This window comes from Lissotriton helveticus, chromosome 10 (assembly GCF_964261635.1).
Source record: "Lissotriton helveticus chromosome 10, aLisHel1.1, whole genome shotgun sequence".
Taxonomy (NCBI): domain Eukaryota; kingdom Metazoa; phylum Chordata; class Amphibia; order Caudata; family Salamandridae; genus Lissotriton; species Lissotriton helveticus.
This window is the reverse complement of record NC_136071.1, coordinates 245,562,961-245,583,216: the sequence shown is the minus strand read 5'-3', so window position 1 is coordinate 245,583,216 and position 20,256 is coordinate 245,562,961. Positions and strand designations below refer to the sequence as shown.

The window sequence follows — 20,256 nt, the reverse complement described above, 5'->3', positions numbered from 1 at the left end:
ATAATTCTCAAGTCGCCCACTCCACCATTTCAGTGACATGCGTCAACCCACTCCTGGGGAATGAATAGGTTTAGTGTTCCCAGAGTTGCAGCAAATGTGGCACATAAGAAAAAGTGTACATGATAGCAGGCCACTTGCAAATGAGTAGAGCTGGATTTTAAGTGAAAAGTCTGCTCTGCTCACCCTGCAATTTGGCCTAATTTGTCTAATAGAGATTCTTCAGTTGGGTGGCCATCCTGTCCCATTCACAAAAGTCACAGAAAAGATGCTTTTTCAGTTATATGTTACCATGTTACTGTTGTTTGCTCAAACAAACTCCAGCGAGGCAAGCTGGGTCTTTTGTGGGAAATGAACGTGTCTGTGATGTTACAAATACTGGATTAATGGTCCAGTCATCACTAACACCACTCTTTGCAACCTGAATGTGTTGAGATAACCTGTGGATGTAATTTTTTCAATAGGAAGGAAAGAAAAAAATGTTTCTGCTCGAAGAACTTAACCAGCTACAGAAAAGAAATGGAGTGGCGAGCACAACTCATTCAAATACAAATGGAAGTGCTTTTAAAGAGGTTAGTGAACCTTGCAGTTCACCAGTTTTACACCATAATAATTAATCCTGGCATGTAATTGGAACTAAATTTCAAAACTATTATTTTTCTAAAGAAATAGTCATTTCTATGCGCAAGCACTCGAAGTAGTTGATCCCTAGGAAATGTATGCTATGCCTATATTATCGGGGCCAACGTATATGCTCTCATTTTCTTGCCTTCCATACCCAAGTGAGAAAACCTCTGAGTCTGTGAAAACAAATCTATAGTTAAGCTCACTAAAAATAGGCAATGGCCACATCTTTCAACCCCACTGATCTGCACAGTGCTTTGTGTTGCCCTTGGGCCTGGTCATTTTGTCTACTGGACTCGACATAGGGATCGCAGGTTAACGGATCCATTAGGGAGAAATTCCCTATCTATGATACTCCCTTGTTTATGATGGTTCTAGGCTCTGCAGCTGACATAATGTGAAATATTGTGTACACTCTACCCTTTCATCTCCTCCACTGCAAACTGACGGCACCCTGAAGATCAGAGACAATACATAATTTTTATTTTATAGGGGTCTCTTGCACAGACAGAAATACACACATATAGTAGATCATTTGTGCATGCAGGCACACATACATTATTGAATTAGGCTAAAAGTACTCTAGCGCAAGGGCAACATGTTATTTACTTAGTAGTATCATACAGTTACTTAGTATGTAAGGCAAATGCAATCATCTGCAGATGTTACATTATGCATCAAAATGCAATTATGGATTAGGTGGGGCGGCATGAGCTAGACCTGAGCATACCAACATACTTTGGTGTTATGTTATTCACCAACCTTTAATCAAGCAGGCTTATACCGACTGGTTGATGCAAGATTTTATCTTTTTACATGAAGTCTGGATTCACTTCGGCACTGACAGTATATTTCATGAAGAGTGATGTTTTTATTTGGGCACACACCAACTACCAATGGGTGGCAAGTGTTATTTTCGCAGAGTACCCATGATATGCAAAAAGTACAGACCTAATTAACCAGCTTACAACAATTATGTGTGCAATCATTCCAACATATTAAGAGTGGTTCTTCCATGATGGCTGCTGGATAATCAAGCAGCTAGTGTTGACATGTTGAAGACCGAGAGACTATAGTCCTTATGTTGTTGCAATCGCTGTTTGCAGCTGCTTTCACAACCACCCATTAGTATGAGAGAACTACAATGTTGCATTCGCCACCAGAGCGAATTTGTGCATAGATTACCAGTGTGACACACGCTGGTTAAGTTCAATATCCGCTTTCCCAGATGTTCAAATTTCTGCTGAAAGGAGCAAGAGGCCTGCAAAATGAAGCAGAAGGAAAGAGGCACAATATGGCAAAAGGAGATGTGCCTCCCAATCTAGTTTACTTGCGGAACTGGAAGGGATGGAAAAAGGTGGGAAAAGTATTGTAATTAGAGGTTGGAGGTCACAGTCTATTTCCTTCTCCACAAAATTAGAACCACAACAAGTACAAAGAAATGCAGAGAGCGAGCATAGGAAAGATAAGTCTACACCTTCTTTAGGGGCCCCAGTATTGTCTGTAGCCTGCACCAATATCTCATCCATGTCGTTATGGTCCTTGAAATGAATGGTCTATGGCCAAAATCTCACATAGCCCTAATAAATATCTTTTTAGTAATGGGCCCTTTTGGAAACCGAGGACAATGTAGAAACTGAAATTACAAATGTATGGGGTAGAGAATACAGGGATGAAGACATCAAGAAACTCTTGTTTGACTCTTTTGGTATGTTACAGACAGTGGTAAAACCTGCATCGCTTAAGAGGAACCACTTGTACACTGTCTACAGAGTCTACTGTTCTCCACAAAAGTTATCAAAAGTCACAGGTAAAACGTATACCTGCCCAAGTAGCAAGTATCCCTCAGCAGATGACGTGCATCTGTTTATGAGTGCCCAATAATTCAACCTTATTGGACATCGGTGTGCAATTTTCTTGTGGAAATACCTGGGAAACCAATGGAAGTAAGTACCAGTTTGATATTTTATGGATTTACGAATGGCTATCAGTTGAATGCACCTGTTCTAAGCTAACGTTTTATGTGATAGTATTGGCGAGATGAGAGATATTCAGGATCTGGAAATCAGAAAATCCCCCAACCTTTGTTGAATGCTTAAAGAACATTATTTATACTCGTGAATCAGACATGGCTTGCGACCCAAGAAGCAGAGACAGGATTTGGTCTGCACTGTTGGATTGAAGGGAGAATACAAGTGAGTCCAATTATTAAGCCAAACATGCTGTTGCTCCTGGCCTCTCCAGTATCACTCCGAGGGCCCCCATAAGTGAACAGGAGATGGAAGTGGAAACAGCATTATCTTTGTGGGGAATCTCTGCTCTCTCTATCCTCGTGAGGGCCTGTACATGCTGGTATAGAGAAATAGGAGGAGTCCAAACAAGAGCATTGGCAGAATGAGGACTAAAAAAAAAAGAAGAAAAAACAATTCTCAAATAGCCCTCTTATATTGGACCACATATCCAGCTGACAAAGTCTCGAATAGCCCTCTTAAATTGGACATCATGCCCACAGCTTCTGCTGCTCGTATGTAATAGGCAGCATTGATCTCATGGTATGACCCCTCTAGAGGAATAGATATTGAAGTATTGAGGGATGTTCTTCCATCAGAAAACCCTTCCTTAGGTTAGAGTGGGACTTTATACCAAAATCAACCCCTGGATTGCACCAACATTTTTAAATGTCCCCAACCATGTAGGACACATGTAATCCCAATCAGTGAGACCAAACTGACTCGTCAAACTTTGGAAAACAATTAGACCCTTTAGAAGGTCCCACTACTAATCAAATAAGGCCCGAAAGCACTGAAGTAGATGTTCCACTCTTAGCAAATCTATACACACTAATCTAACATGATTAAGGGCCACTGGTCCCCAGAGCCAAATCTCTCAAGAGATCACCTCAGTGAAAATTGAACTGTAATAATGTTTAAAAGAAAATAGATTCGACTACCTCATTGTAAATTGATCAATATTGCTCTGTAAATGAAAAGTGAAATAGTGAATCACAAAGTCTGCTTCATGGTCCAAGGCAAGCCCCAAAGGTAGCAAGAGAGAGCCACCACAGACTGTAATGTTAAAAAACATGATGTCAGAATTAATTCCTGTAGGAGTGCACTCCCCCTCAAGAATTAGCAGCCATAGTCACCCTGGAAATGTGACAGTGAACTCTGGTTACCAATAATCTGTGTTATTTGTCAACACTCCCTGCGTCCATGTTCTCTCCTGACAATGACAAGCACTCTGGATACTGCGAAGAGTTCCTGGTAGATGTTCTCTTGGACCTGCATGCCACAAAAAGGATTAAGCAGACCCAGTTTTCTATGTTCACAAATGTGTTGCTCAAAGTTTTGAGTAGAGTTGGCACACCACAAGGCATAGGGCTTTTTGCATCTAATTTGTAGGGTAGATACGCCTATTTCCCTCCGCTGTTTCTCCACCATTTCCAACTTATCTCGGAGACCTCCTTTTTCCACAGTTTCCCCTATGACTGAATGAAAATTATGTCAGTAAAGCCATCAGAATCTCCACTTTATTGGAGACCTACACAATAAGGGCCTGATTACAAGTTTGGCAGTGCGGGAACGAGACTGCCATGCCGGTGTTCCGCTCCCACACTGCCAAACCTGTGTGCACAACGCCCACTGCAGTGCCTATGAAATAGGCACCGCAATGGGAACTTCAAAGACAGTACCTGCACTGCATGGACTGGTGCAGTCCATGCCGTGCAGATACTGAGGTGCATGCACACAAGGGGGCATAACATACGCCCCCAAGCATGCACACTATGGCCCTAAGGCAACAGGGGGGCCTGGAGGGCCCCCATTGTTTCCTCTCTGCCATGGTTTTCATGGAAGAGGGAAAACCATGAAAACCGCAGTGAAGAGGAAACTTGTAATATGCTTGTCAGGACCATGGTGGTCCCGCAAAGCATTTTGCGGCCTCAAGACTGCCACACCACTGCTAGGCGGTTGCGACAGTGCAGTGACGGTCCTACCCCCAATAGAGTGGACGGACCATGGGTACAGTGGTGGCTGGACTGCCAGTGCTGTGCCACCATGAGTCTGGTAGTCCTCGTCCTGCCAGACTCGTAATCAGGCCCTAAATGAGTAATAGAACATCTATTACCTGGAGCAGTGCCGAGAAATTATGCTCCATTTCTAGAGCATTAATCTAGTGTTCCAGACCACATTTGCTGCTTTAACTATGTGCCCAAAGAGTATTTCAATGTGTTCAGGTGAGTTTTTCCTTTATGTTTTTGTTCATTTCTCACAGCAATGAGGCTCTACGTTCTTCAACCGGTCTGTCATGTATTCCCATTTACTTTAAAAAAAAACTCAACCTAGTAATACAATAAAAAAGGAGGAGCATAACACTTGACTGGTGTTTCTCAAATTAGTCCATGGTTTTCACTTCTGCCCAGATTCCTGCCTTTATAATGGATAATGGTACTGTTGAGGCCACATAAAATACTAAATGGCAGATTTATCATTATTTCATGCAACACAGCAAGTCATCTTGCAGCACTGTGCTCTGTGAAAGCTAAAGGGCAGGAATGTGCGGTATTTAAGATCATATGGCGCATTCCAGTTCCTTCTTTGATCTGGCACACAATGTGCTGCATAGCATCAACGGAGGCACCCGTGGGCCTTGGTGCAAGGGTGCCTGCGTTGCACATTAGATGTTTTTTGTGCAGGAAGGAACACCTTCCTACACATAAACAATCCTAAGAGGCATTTTGCTCTTTCTATGTGTGCTGCAGAATGATGCACACATAGAAAAAGGAAAAAAACAAGGAGAAAAAATAAATGTCTCCTCATTACGCCTCGCCTAGGGGTGGCGTAGCATTTTGACGCATTCCCAGGTCTACCAGTAATTGTAAATCTGGGAATGAACTGAAATCCATGGGTGGACGCGTGGGAACAACTACGCTCTACCCATGAAACGCCTCCCTGTGGCAGAGTTACGCAATGTAGCGATTTAAGCTGTGTTGCATCACTCTAGGTTTATCAACCCATGCAGGACCACAAATGGTGGCCTTTTGTGGCTTGATAAATCTGACTTAGTAGTTAAACCACCCTTGCACCCCATTGCCTGGCTCAAGGGCGACACAACTCAATGATAAATCTGCCCCTAAATTGGAGTTAGTATCTCAATAACATTATTACCGTTAAAACACCATTGCTATGCAATTCTATTTTGACATTTAGAAAGAATTAAACTCTTGATACTGAAATAATTGTGGTTTAAAAGGTTCTAATTTTTGTTTTAATCAAATGCCTTTTGCGTAATAAAATGAAAAAATGTAAAAGTTATTCTTTTTCAGCCTCAAACATCATACAGGTCGCCAGAGGAAAATCAGTTCGCTCATGGTAAGCATAGCTTCCCTAATAACATACAAATATTGTATCAAACAGTTTGTAGAACTGCCACAAACAAAGGGCAGTGGGGCGGGTGGAGGTAGCGCGGGAGCAGAAGCGCAGGGGAGGTAGCGCGGGGGGTTAATATTTTTTTTTAAAGGAACTTACCTTAAGCTGCTGGCCGCCTCCCACGCCTCCTTGTTCTTCCTGGTCCCAGCAGACACTGGAACATACTCCCTGTGCAGTCCCCGTGCTGCTTTCATATTATGAGAGCCGCACAGGGATTAGCCTGAGCGGATTGAAAAGACACTCCACTCAGGACAGGGAGTCTGTGCTACTTCTCCAACCTGGTTGTTCAGTACAGCCGGGTTGGAGATACCAAAGTGCGTATGTGTGTTTGGCCGGCCTGGGATGGCTAGCCAAACACACATGCACACTTAGAATTGCACATAGCACTCCTCTTCTCTCCTCCCATGGCCCGCCCCTCCTTACATGCACTGGTTTAAAACCGGCAAATGAAAAATAAAACACTGATAGGACTGGAGTGGGGGCCCGGTGTCCTGTAATGGAAACCACGCACGATTCAAAATAGTTTCACCACAATAAGCAAGCACAAATGAGTGATATTGCCCAGACTTAAACACCTCTGCATCAACCACAGTAAAAACCTGGTAACATCACTGACTTGACAGCATGTACATAAAAGAGTCACTGCTCACAAAAAAACTCCCCTCTTGACAGCTACAGTAAAATTTGCAATTACAATTGGCTCTCCTATTTCCCACAAAATTATACACACTTAAGGAGCTTCACCCAACCACTAATATAACCAAGAACAGGTTTTTCCTGTCAGTTTAACATCTAGTCATTTGCTTTTTTCAGCCCATGCCATTTTGAGGCGAACAAAGACAAAATAATTCAAACTTTTGAGTCCTCAAGATGCATATATGGTATGTGTCAGTTCCCCGTTTTTAGAATAGATTCACTTTTTTAAAACATTTCACATGACACTGATAATCACATTTGTTTTTAATTCTCCCAGGTACACAAGTCCTCTTTTGAAAATCTACCATCCCTGATGAAGTCCGTCGTATAAAGACGTGCCACTCAGAAGGTCGAAACGCTTTGGTTCCATCCATAGAGAGGTTCCATTCAGAACCAAGCTTAAACTAGGTCCCGAAATTGGAAAAAATAGAACCCATGAAATAGGGCTCTATCCTTGAGTACTGACCACCATCTTTGACCTCTCCCTTGGCCAAAAACGTATTTTAGGTTGAGGATGGGAAAAGTAACAACCTGCCTCTACTTTATTCCACTGTGACAGAATCAAGTAGGACTATTTTTTGCATGATGTAACTTTTAGGATGTTATATGTACCCTAGATTCACTGTCAAGCAACAGTGTGTGTGTGCGATACATATTCTTCATTGAAAAATGCACTGTATGTTTAAGTTTTTTTGACTGCACTGTATATATTTGTTGGGCACAATGTTTTTTGAAAAAATGTCTTTTCATTTTTGATGTGTGCATATATATATATATAAAAAGAGAAGGCAAGTGGGCCTCGTTCTAGCTTGTCCCATGACAGGATTGACGGCTTTGTAAAACAAATGTAAAAGAGTAAGATAATATAAATGAATATAACCCAAGGATAATTAAAAAATCTTTTGGGAAGAATTGTGAATTTTTGATTTATGGTGTCAGAGGTAATTTGGTTTTTTTACGCGAATAAACTATCAGCCCCCCCCCCGCCCCCCAGGGATGTCCAGGGGAGGGAGCTAGAGGCTATGGGGCCTCCATGGTCATCCAGCCTCCAACCTACTATATGCACACAAATTAAGCTACCCAAGACTAAGGAGAAGAAACGTGTAGGTGTAATGTGAGGGGTGCACCTTGAGGCAAGTGTGAGTACAGGCGTCCCTTAGCCCTTCTTCCATGGGGCATTGAAGTCCCTGCGTTGGGGTAGCCATGAACCGTTTTAGATTAGAGGTAGATGCAGGCAATTCTTTGTACAACATTGCCTCATCAGGAGCCTGTTTGTTTGTCTTGAAGAAAGCCACAGACTCAGTAGAGCCACAAGGCAGACCCTGTCAACGATGGTAATAGTGGCGATGAGGTAATAGTTCCCCTCATCCCTACATTTTCATCTTTTAACACCAAGTTGTTTGTCCAATGAATAAATAAGATGTAAGATGCCACATTGTTTTTTAATTCACTGTTTATACAAGCCCATTCTAATTTAGAAGTGCCTCCCTGTCTTCAGGTGTAGGCCTGCTCTCTATCAAACCGTATTTTTGGAGAGTGAGGGTTGTCCTTTGAGGAAGCATGACACCTGGTGATGTGTGATGACATCCAAACAATAGGAGCTATAGGGGGAAAAAAGTGAACTGACCGCTCCCCACTCAACACATTCTCAAACAACAATGGGCCTGATCACTGGGTAATACACCTAAATTTTGCTTTTCAGCACTAAAGTTGATATTATAAATGTTATACCTCCCTTTTGGACCTGTACGTGTCCCTGGGCTGTGGTGTATATAGTTTCTAAAATATTCATACCAACAGGCTCCACCCCATGTGTAAGAAAAAAGTGTGGAAAGGAAAGGAGGCACCTCACGATCGTAACCCCAAGGGGACTGCTAGCTGGTACTCGTCAGCAAGTCCACTTATCATCGGTTACCACCTTTCCCATTTAAAGAAACATATGTGTGTGTGTTATAAAACAAAAACCATGACCCATGAAACCAAGGAAAAAAACTCAGCCTTTGTGTGACACAACAAGCTAATGTCATGTATGCCCAATGGACCCCATGAGGATACAAACAAGCAATCCTCACTATTAAAACTTGGTGAAGCTACCTAGCTACAATTAACTTTATTAACTGCTGCTAGCTTCCCACATAAAAAATGGTTCTGATCAAACCATAATCAATTATGCTGCTGACATGTTTCGTTGCCCATATAGAGTTTCTGGCAACTTCTTCAGGGCTGTTTGGGTTCCAACTTTAGATTTTCATGGTAGGTTCACATCAACCTATGATGGTATGAAAACAAGAGGAAAGCCAACTGTGAACACACTCTGCTTAACATTCATTCAATGAAATCTCACTTCTAAAAAAGATTCAATCTAGTACCCACCATTTGGTTGCGTCCATTAAATATACCTGCAACCATAAATGCCGGGGGCTGGGTAAATATTAAGCGTCAATTGATCGCATTCCCTTCCAAAGTGCATGGCCGAGAGGTTCTATCACCTAGACAAAAAACAACCAGAGTCAACAATCCTTAAGATGTAATGGAATTGGCCCACTGCCCTTATACATTCCAACTCGTCTGTCTGTAACACGTGTACAAAAGAATGCTATATAATATAGTGATGCCACTTTCCTAGTGTGCAAGTGTGGTCAGGTCCCTAATCATAGTAAGCAGTGGGTACCCTTTCACTCCCACTATCAAGGACCCTGCCCCCGAACCAATGCATTGTTTTTGCACTTTTGGGTTTAATCGTTGCCGATGACCCACATTGAACATTAAAAACATTACCAAACATTAAAAACACACCCAGGAGATTTCTTCTTTTTGCGCGTTCCTTCTGCCTACTGCACCTAGTCAGGCGTGTAGCTATTAACTCATTTCCACAACCCAACCGCTGTTCGTGCTTAACTGCAGGTACCGGCAAGTTATCATATCGGGAGTCCCTTCAAGGTGCATGGCTCGTTGCAAATTTGATAATGTACCGTGCGCCCAGTATATTTACGCGCTTGCGAGTCAAAGCCCTCGTGCTTAATCTCACCACTCCCGCACTCACCACTACCATCAGTGTCAGAGTCCTTGATTCACTGCTGACTGAAAGCGCCATAGCAGGGTATTTAAATCACGTTCCCTTCATTCTGCAAATCACGTCGACAGCGTGATTCTCACTCGGTCTCTCCAACCTGGTGGCCATCTTAGAACGGGTTAAGGGTGATAGCAGATGGCGTCGGCCATCTTTGCCTAGTCAGGCATAACTCGTTTCTATGTTGGCCCGATGAATCATTCCATAGGTCGTCACTCAAAGCTTGCGGGCAAACTCGGTAACCCACCCAGTTTCCAATACAACCATCACACAGCTCTTGTGGTGGTTTACCTATCAGTGATTGACTCTTCCCTACATTGGTGTTTATCAATACTCATTACTATAGGGGCCGCCTTTCTAGAATGTTATAATTGACAAAAGCGCCCGCTGTATGTTGTGGTGCTCAATACCAGGGCCATCATACTCTGACTGTCAACTCATATTGGGAAATACAAATTGTTGTTCATCTCATCAGTACCGCAAGTCAACAGGCTCAGCTAGAATCTCGAACACTTGTTCCATTTGATACAGTCATTTAGTCCCAGCTTATCAGCTTTCTCTGAGAAAATTAATTTCGCCTCTTCCCTTGCTAGAATGGATTCAATATTGTGGGTTTCACCCATCACTCTTTCGAGAACGGTCCACCTCAGATCCCTAAGGTCATACTGTTTTTCTTGAAAATGCTGTACCAGTCTAGTTGTTAATTTTCTGGCCTTTAAGGTGCTCAAATGCTCCTGGATACGGATCTTCACCTTTCTCGAGGTGAGTCCAATACAATGTAATCCGCAATCACAAGTGAGCCTATAAATAACATTGTTCGTATTGCAGTTACTGAACTGATTCAAATACCAAACTCGGCCACTCTCTAAAACCACACTTTTGGTCGCTCTTGTGAGTCCACACACAGTAACACCCTCCACATGGATAATGCCCAGAGGGAAGAGTCAAAATGGATTTATTTACTACTGTGCGTGTATGTACCAATTTATCTTTGAGATTGTGTGCCCTTTTAAAAGCAAAACATGGGGGGGGGGCATCTTACTGGTTTCAGTATCCAAAATAGACTAATGTTTGCGCACAATCTGTCTCAATTTAGTTGAGAGGGGATCGAATGTGGTTACCACAAGGAGACAGTCAGTTCTGATTTTCATATTCCTTTCAAGCAAAGCCTCACGGGGAGTGTTAAGGGCTCGTTTGCGTGCACATTTGATAGCTTTGGACGGGTACCCCCTGGCTCTCAACTTGCCCACCAGATCATCTGACTGTTCAATGAATTTCTCAGTTGTGGAGCAGTTGCGGCGGTATCTTAAAAACTGCCCCACAGGGAGGTTATCCCTCAGAGATCTCAGATGAAAGGAGCGATGTTTCAACAGGGAATTCCTGTCACTGGGCTTCTGATGGACGTTGGTAATCAATCCCTGCTCGCTCGCTGTGATGTCAACGTCCAAATACACCGCATTAGTCCTACTAAATGACCAAGTGAAACGCAAGCACCCATCGGCTTGATTAAGCCAGGCAAAAAAGGACAGCAAGAGCTCCTCCGAGCCTGTCCAAATACAAAGGACATCATCTATATAACGCCTCCAGAGAGAAATATTCTCTCTGAAGGGGTTAGAAGTGTGATAGATGACGTTCTCTTCAAACTGGCCTACATAAATGCAGGCCAGACGTGGGGCGAAGGTTGCGCCCATCGAAGTACCAGACACCTGGAGGTATAATTGGTTCTGGTACTGGAAACATGTTGTGATTCATGCCAGCTCAATGCATTGTAAGACAAAAGATTGCGGGGTGACATGACAACCTGTTACATTTTTGTGTATGTCCAGTACTCCTATTAAGTAGCGCTGAGAGAGACCTGTAAAGTATGTGAATAAACTATGCCCTCAAAATTCCGTGCATGTTCTTCTGATACACTTTGGGCAGCTTTATCTACTTTCTCAAGATAGATTTTGCCTGACCTTTAAGCAGAACATTAATTGTATATGGACAATACAATAAATGTATGGCAGCAGGAAAAGTGGACTCAACAACTGTTTCCTATAAAACCACTAAGCAGGACAATTAACCAGTACATAGGGGAGTTCCTGTAAAGGATTAGTACAGTTTTCAGCTTTTACTTTTAGCCGCTAATGTTAGTAAGACCCAGTTATTCTCCCTATTTGTGAGAGGCCACATCCTAAAGGTAGTATAAAAGCATTACACTTAGGTAGAAATGTGTCTCGCCGGGAAAGCATGAATAAAGTTTTGAACTCAGCTGTTTGATTTTAAGACAAGTCATAATCATATCGCTCAGATGATACCTTTCAACTGCCTTTTCCTTATTTGTGGCCTATAATAAAACATCAAATGTGAGCTGCGAAATCTCCAAATCCAATTGTAACATAAGTGAAAATTTCTATTTACTATCCGAGTCCTGGATTGAGACTTGAGCAGTAACATTTCGTAACCATCCTGTGGGAGTCTGATGCAATCCAAACCAATAACGTACAGCATGGACACATCGTTTGAACATTATACCGAACAAACCCAATCCAATCATATACCCTAACTGAAGTGCCTTGTTGTAGGGTAAGTAAGCTGTCCATAAATGTTCTTCCACTTTAACAAGGCCCAACAAGGCATTAAAGCCATGAAGTGTGAGTACCTGTATCTTTGGCATTTACACCCTTTTGCTGCAATACGATGTCATGTTTTCTTGTTGCTTTAAAAACTGTAGTATTTCCATGAAACTTGAATTGGCACTGGCCATCTGTTAGGACTGTGTGATTTGAAAAAAAGATTATTTGTTATGGTGACACCAAGATATTGATATTTCTTAATACAAAAAGACTTCCCCTGGCAACCTAACTATTTAATGTGACAATTCAACACTTATTCAAAAGGAGGACATATGTGGCCCAGAAAGCAAAGCACGATCCACTCAAGCATGTAATTTCTTTACCTTTTATTGATTTCTCCCCACAAAATTGTTCATACATTACATTGAAAAATTAATAAACAGTATATTTATTATCATAATTTTGCAGACAATGAAAAACACATTATTACAGTGTCATTTACACTGGGTGTAGGTTGTATCTAAGAAAAATGTACTGATACAATAAAAAATGAATATCTTCATCAAATCAACATTCCAAACAGCCAAACAGGTGCTCCTTCATTCATTCTCAGAATGTCATACTGACATACATCCATGTCATTCCAACAATAAAAAGGAAAAGAGAATAGGTTCTTCATTTGTTAAGTTGATTTGAACTCCCTGTCATACAGGGTTATTTTTAATACATGTCCAATGAATTGCATGGCTTTTGCATGGAAATCTACATGCTTACAGTGAACACTTGCTGCCTTCTTAAGTATAGCCACGTACAAAGATCTCTCATAAGTTCTCAACCTAAAAACAATAACGACAAAACGTACTGTGCCGCAGATGTACTATCTACATATGTACAACAGCAAATCGCCAAGCCTGGTGTTTAAGTGTCACCATGTGGTCAACCACATACTTCACATTCTTGTTTTGTGATCAAATCCTCCTTATATCTCATCAAGACCAAAATATGTTCCAGTAGTGATCCTTAATACTCTGTGTGCATGGTGCTTCTGATAAATCTTGGAAAAGGCAGATGATACCAGAACCTTACTAGTCCAGCTAGTGGGTAAACTATATATACACCTACCAAAATGAGGTGGGGGTCTAATAAACCTAGAGACTCAGGCGAGGTATAGGCTCACGGGTTCCTAGTGGGAATCGATGGCTACAGTGGAACCTTGAGAGGAAACCAAAGCCTATGGTATGTGAGTCAGCCAAGTCTGGCAAATGATCACAAAATGGATACTATGTTACAAACATTTAATACCTATAAAGGACTGGATGGATTCCCAATTTCGGGACCTCCAAGGTAGGCTTTTTTTAGAGAGTCAGATACATAAAACAATTTCTTACGATGATTATATGTGCTGTTGTAAAAATAAAAGGAAACTCCATTAATTAAGAGGCCCCTACTAAGTTGGTACAGTGCACATAAGGAAGCCAAGAGAGCCATCCCCTCCTAAACTATAAAGTATTGGAGTGTATAGACTGAATGAAAGAGCAAACACAAGAGCTCAGACAAATAAGGAAATCAAGAGAGCCATCCCTATCTACAAATAAAAAATATTGGAGTGTGCAAATTAAATGAAAGAGACAAATGCTTTGGCCTATGGTTGTAAGCGACTACAAAATGTGGGAAGAACTGGTAACTTGCATTGGTAACATACTCTGGATTAGATAACCATATTTACTAATTGAGGGGCAGAAGATGACTCATAACTGTCCCACAGTCCCCCGGATGGGAGGAATGTTATAGAATATAAAAAGAAAAACGGGGACACTAGTGCAAAACTAGTGGGCAGTCAGATATCATTGATGACCAAACTAACATTTCCCCATTATTGAACGATGATTGGAACACGCTGTTAGCACTAAAAAAAGAAAAGGAAAAGAATAGAGGCTCATGGAAAATATATTCCCCAATTTCTAAGAGCTGGAGTTATTCCTCCATGGTTGAGAGTCAGAAATATCCCAGGACTCTGTGTACAGCTGCACAAGTCAAGTCAAAGTTAACTTTATTCGGCCGAAGGCTATAAAAGCACGCATAAAATAGACATGGATTAAAGATTTCCTCTAGTACAAAATCATAGACACTATCCAAATTTCAAATAGCCATTCTGAGATAAAATATTTAAAAGAGACAATTCAGATGGTCTAAATCATGTCTAAAACAATCTTATGCCATCTCAAATTGGCCTTGCGCATCAACGGCACCAAAAAATGGTTTCTTGGATCTTGATACAATAGGCAAAACAAAAATAAATGGACGATGCTTTGGATCGAAAAGTTGTCACACACACAAAGAGATATATCCTGCTGCTGCGCCCCCGGAAATGGAAAAGCAAATTTAAAGAACAAAGTTTAAACAAAGTCAGCCAGTGACGATATGCAGGGGAAACACACGTAAGGCTCTAAAACCCCAAGTTGTTGAAACTGTGGCATATTTTACAATTGATTGTTTGACCTGAGTAGTGGCCAAACGTTTATTCATACAATGCTCTAAAAACAGTTCTTTAACCCATAGTTTGTGATTGGGGCCAATTGTTTGGGAGAATTTATAAATACCGGGGAGAGCTAATCTTTCAAAGTTGGTCATCAAAAGCTCTTGTATCTGGTCTACCACATCTAATGACATGCAGTCTGAAATGCAAGATCTAATCAGACCAGCCCCTGGGGATGACCATATTTTAACCCACAAAAATAAAGGTGATAATCCAATATGATCTTCCAGGTAAGGCATCCCAAGGCTCCACATGGCAAATTAAGGTAGCTGTGCCCCCTTGGACTGAAAGTAGCCTACTAAAACATTTACTTTTTGCACATTGTAAATTGTCTACCTTTTTGTAACCCCAGAGGCCAACACCATATACCCCCTCTGAGATGCACTTGCTCCTGTATAGATTCAGCATTTCTGGAATTGGTTTATTTTGGAGCTTACAGGCAAATCTAATAATAGTTCAATGTTCCGGTTAAAAGTCTGCCATCTAAGTGTTAAGAGTAGGGGTCCAACTCAGTGACTGGTTAAATAAGAGCCCTAGATAATTAAAAATGTTAATCTCTGAGTTTGTACTGGGGCGGGCGCATGTCATTACATATGACTTTGAGAAATGTACTTTGAGATCCTCGTCCTCCATAAACACTAAAAAACAATTCTAAAAGGGATTGAAGGCTATTTACAGTATGTGTGATCAGAACCGCACCATTGCGTATAAGAAAATGGGAATGGATTTTTAGCCCATAGGTACATCTTTGCAATGTTCTTCTAAATGGTTACTAATACCGTTGATATATAGCAGAAAAAGAAAAGAGGCCAAGATGCACCCCTGCCTAATGCCCCTGGTCGATGTGGAGGGAGTATTCACGTGAAGGGCCGTATTGGATACTAACAATAAGTAAGATCCTGGTTTACATGCAAAATAAGTGTCAATAAGTTGTGTTTCACTCCCATTTTAACCAATAAATCCCACAGCTTCATGCGATTCATAAGATTGAAGGAACTGGATAAATCGCTAAAAGCCAGGTGCCTTTCTTAGCCATCACATACTTCTCCCAAATTAAATAAAGATATAGGGTTTGCTCAGTTATCCCGACACTATGTCTAAAACCGAATTGGACATCTGATTAGATGTTATTTGCTAGAGCTTAGCCTTTGAGGCGTGACACTAAAATGTGGCCTAAAATCTTAGCACTAGAGTCGATCAAAGAGATCGGCCGGAAGCAGATAGTCTGCGACCGGACTCCCTTTTTTTAAATAGGGGCTATGATAGCGGACTTCCAGGACTCAGGAATCGGCTCATGCACTAAGGATCTAAACACATTAGTAAGTAAGGGTGCCCGTAAGGGGGTGATTAGATTTTAAAAAGTCCACTGGGACCCCGTCTAGGCCTGGAACCTTGCCTGCTATACTCCTATTTATAGAGTTAATAACTTCATGAACTGGGAGTAAAGGTGAATTACAGTCATGGCCTCATAAGGGGGGGCGTATCCTCTGGGGCAAAAATTCTTTAATAATACACGACCCATGCCTCCATTAGGATAACAAAATTGATGCCAGGATCGACATGTCCTTTACAAAATGGTCTATTGATCACTTACCAACATTCGGTTAATATCTTCCAAATTACCGGCCTCTTGGAGGTCATCCAAAGCTTTACTTCTAATCTCTGCCTTTCTCTCTTACACAATCTGTGTATATAGGCCCCTATCTTGCTTGAGTTCGGATGCTACCCTGGGAATTATTTTTAGTGTAGCTAGCAAGGTTCTATGTGCAGCTTAACATGCCGAATTAAACTAGTGGTGAAGTCTCCTCTACTGGTTACGAGACATAAGATTAATAGAAATAGTTTTACAGATTTTGGGGAATTCAAGCTGGAACTGGCCAGTCCCATCTATTCTGAAAGACAAGCCATAATAGAAGCCCTTGCTTCATCAACAATGAAATGATTAAATGCGACTAGATAGATCTTATCTCATTTTATTCTGAGACCTTTATTCCTAGTCCGCTCCAAATTATTAGGCCGGCTTACCTCAGGGGTTTTAATTAGAGAATTCAATTCAATAAAAAGGGGGTTACAATCACTTATACAGCTACTGGTTATCACAAAATTGATTTAAAACGGGCATAGTTCGTATGACAAAACAATATAATCTATAGTACTGCCCTAATGGTTCCCTAGATGGGTTGGGACCCAGGCGTTTTTTATCCCACAAACGTTGCTAGGGAAGACCAAGTTATATTCAAGAGCCAGAGCATTTAGTGCCTCACCATAAACAGAATAAGAAAAATGGGTGGGGTTACCAAAATGACGCCACTAAGGCCACAGACCCTGGCATCTGGAAAGCTGAATAAGGTGATGTTAAAATCACCAACCCAAATAATATGTACAGTGCGTTTGGCATTCTGGAAGGAAACCTTAAAAAAATTCACATAGATGATCAATGATGTTCCTGGATGACTGATTACAAATATTAGTATGAATTAATTAATAGTATAGCAAAATCACCCTACAATAGTAAAAGAGAAACAAGAAAATAGGGGGAAGACCAACATGTTGTGATATTTGTATCTGTGAATTTAATGGAAAGAAAGGTGGCCAACCCCCTCTTGCTTTGCCTGACTGTGAAGGCAAAGTATGCTGAAAAAGGCCCCAATACCCATTTAGGTTAAAATCTGATTGCATCCAGGTCTATTGACATCATATAATGCCATGGGTGTTTATAAAATGTATAAAATCAGGGTTAATTATTTTTGGACAGGCTCCCGCAATATTCCAGGAGACCATACAATACATACTAGACATACCATAGGAGTTACTTCGGCCTGGACCTGTACCAGTTCTCTAGGACTGCAGTCAATGTATTTCTCCTATTTGCAGTCATCCCTTGTTTGGGTGCAGTAAATTCAGGCGTAGAGGTATTGCAGGTATGACAGATATGTTGCAGATGGATAAAGATGATTTCTATTAGTGTCAGTCAATTTCCTCCATTGTGGACAAAGGATCGAAAAAATTCCCAGTTGGGATGTTGTACCTGCGACTAATTGAAGTTAGACAGTATTTAACTTTGGCAAAAATGGATTTGGATAGTATTGATGGTCTGTAAAAATAACTTAGACGAAGCACCTGAATGTTACTTAAGGATTGAGATTAGGTACCCTGCGCATCCAAAAGGATCGTTGCTGCCATCAGGGTTCTAAAATGAACAATCACACAGTCTCCTGTTGACTCCTTTCTACAAGGGCCCAGCCAGGGGGTTCTCTGGAACATCAATATTTCGGAAGGGAGGTCCACCATACAGCCCCCATAACCTTGAAACAATTAATAATTGTATTCTTTAGGCCTGGGAAGTCCTCTTGTACATGTTGCCAAAGAGTAGGGACATGTTTTAACATTAAAAAATAAGGAGTACATCCGGGGGGAGTTGGGGTTAGCCATGCTTAGATTCTGGAATGGTTGGAACTTCACTGGATATTCCTTTTCCTAGTGGCAACTTAGTCCTGTTTAGGAGCAGGCCTTTTATCTAGCTGTCTCGCACTCAAGGTGCATGGGCATGCAAGTAAGTAAGTGAGTATGCATGCTTTTAGAGGAGTTGGTACTCACCTAGGGAGACCACAAGCGGGTTGTGCGTCCCGGTCCTTCCCCCGATCCTGCCCCCACTCTAATAATAGATTGAGATGTTATTTGGTGGCATTAATGAGAGGATGTGGCCTAAGAGCTAAGGCGGTCGATCCCAAATCTGGGGAACCGGGTTCGAGTCTCTGCAATGACACTCAACATCCTGTGATTCTGGGCAAATCACTTAACCTCCCCGTGCCTAACAAAAAAAATGAATGTGTCCTTGCGTAACGCATTTGGTACTCATGTTAATTGCTCTGATACCTTCGGGTCAAGTTAGCGCTATATAAAACTCTGGGAAAAGAAAAAGGCAGAAGGAGGTCAGATCCTTTAACTTGGCCTCATTAGCTTTCAATCAGGAGGAAAGGGAGCCAAAACAGCTAGAAATGTGCTCCAATAAAGACGCTTTAAGATCATTGACAAAAGTCTCCAGGGACCTGTGGAAGCCAGCTGAGTCTGTCATATCTTTGCCACTCACTGAGTGTATAGGGGATATAGGAGCTGTACGGGGTTCTTTCCACTTAAAGTACAGCACTGCTCCTTTCCTGTTTCCTGCTTGACCCCCAGTAGCTCCATTGTCCACTTCTATGCTTATTTTATCCACAGGGGGAGGAACCACAGTGGTCTCAGTACTTAGGGGCTCCTCGAAGTAGTAGATTTCTTATTAATCCCAACGTTGTTTTGAACACCCAAAACTGGTAGCAAAGGACCTCCTGGTGGTGATGAAAGTGAGAGGCAGCGATCCACTAACTCAATTTCCTTAGAGATCACTGCTACTGCACGTTGTGAGAAGCTGTCTAAGGTAGTTCTATTACTCCCAGGAGGGGCTACTATGGCTGCTGCGACCTTACGTTTCCTCATTTAGGTGTAGAAATAAGAAGGCAGAAAGATATGTAGGTAAACTGGAGTACAAAGCGTCAACGGACTGCAAAGGTTCAAAGTCCTTTAGCCAGCCGTATAAACTAGGGCAGAGATAAAGCAAAACATGGGAGTACAGCTACACACATTTCTAGAACGATGGTCATTCATTGCAAACCAATGCTCCAGATACTGGGTGTTACTGATTGTGGAGACAGACAGAAATGGCTTCCTTATTTGTATGCTACCGATGTAAGGAAAACATACAACAGGCAGTCTGTTAATTTCCCAGTGGAAGACAGCATGGGCTCTCTCTGGCAACTGTGCACCTGGTTAGTGGGGAGTAATACCTTCTCCAGATGCATTTTGCCTGGGGCTAACAAGTACCCAGAGAGCTGTGATTCTGCTGGTGATTTGCAGCTAACAGAAAGAAAAGTAGACCACAAATGCCCTCATTCAATAGCAACAGCACTCTCGCATTTCACCGTGAACACTAGAACTCCCCCAAAGCAGTGTTCAGAAACATCTTCAAATTAAGCTCAAGATCTCCAAATACTTTAGGACTCATTTATCAAATAATACTGACGATAGTATGGACCCAGGTGGCCTGCATCCACAATCTGATATAAACCAGCATGTCCAGTGCTATTTACAGAGCAACCCGCAGTTCAGCTTCCATGATGCTTCTTTTGCTTTTTGGACCTCCTTTCGGCAAATGGATATCCTTGTCCCTACATATACTGAAGAGAGATAACCTGTTCAATATTTCCAGTCCACTGTGTAGTTTTTAACAAGGGCAAGATTTCACATGCAGGTCTTACTTAGTAGCACTTACAATATGAAATTCCTTATAAAAAAGCTTCTTGCCAGCTTGCGATT

At 41.7% G+C, this 20,256-nt stretch overlaps 1 protein-coding gene across 2 annotated transcripts in view; it reads left to right on the top strand.

The window, feature by feature from the left end:
• TMC5 (transmembrane channel like 5) overlaps positions 1-20,256 on the top strand; it is a 571,516-nt gene that overhangs the window by 550,567 nt on the left and 693 nt on the right. The window contains exons 20-21 of one of the 2 annotated variants that reach the window (XM_078665241.1): positions 462-569; positions 5,945-5,990. In XM_078665241.1, the coding sequence (XP_078521367.1) occupies positions 462-569; positions 5,945-5,990 (154 nt within the window). Of the gene's footprint in view, positions 1-461; positions 570-2,340; positions 3,312-5,944; positions 5,991-20,256 lie in introns of those variants that run through there. The other variant, XM_078665242.1, reaches the window with a different exon arrangement.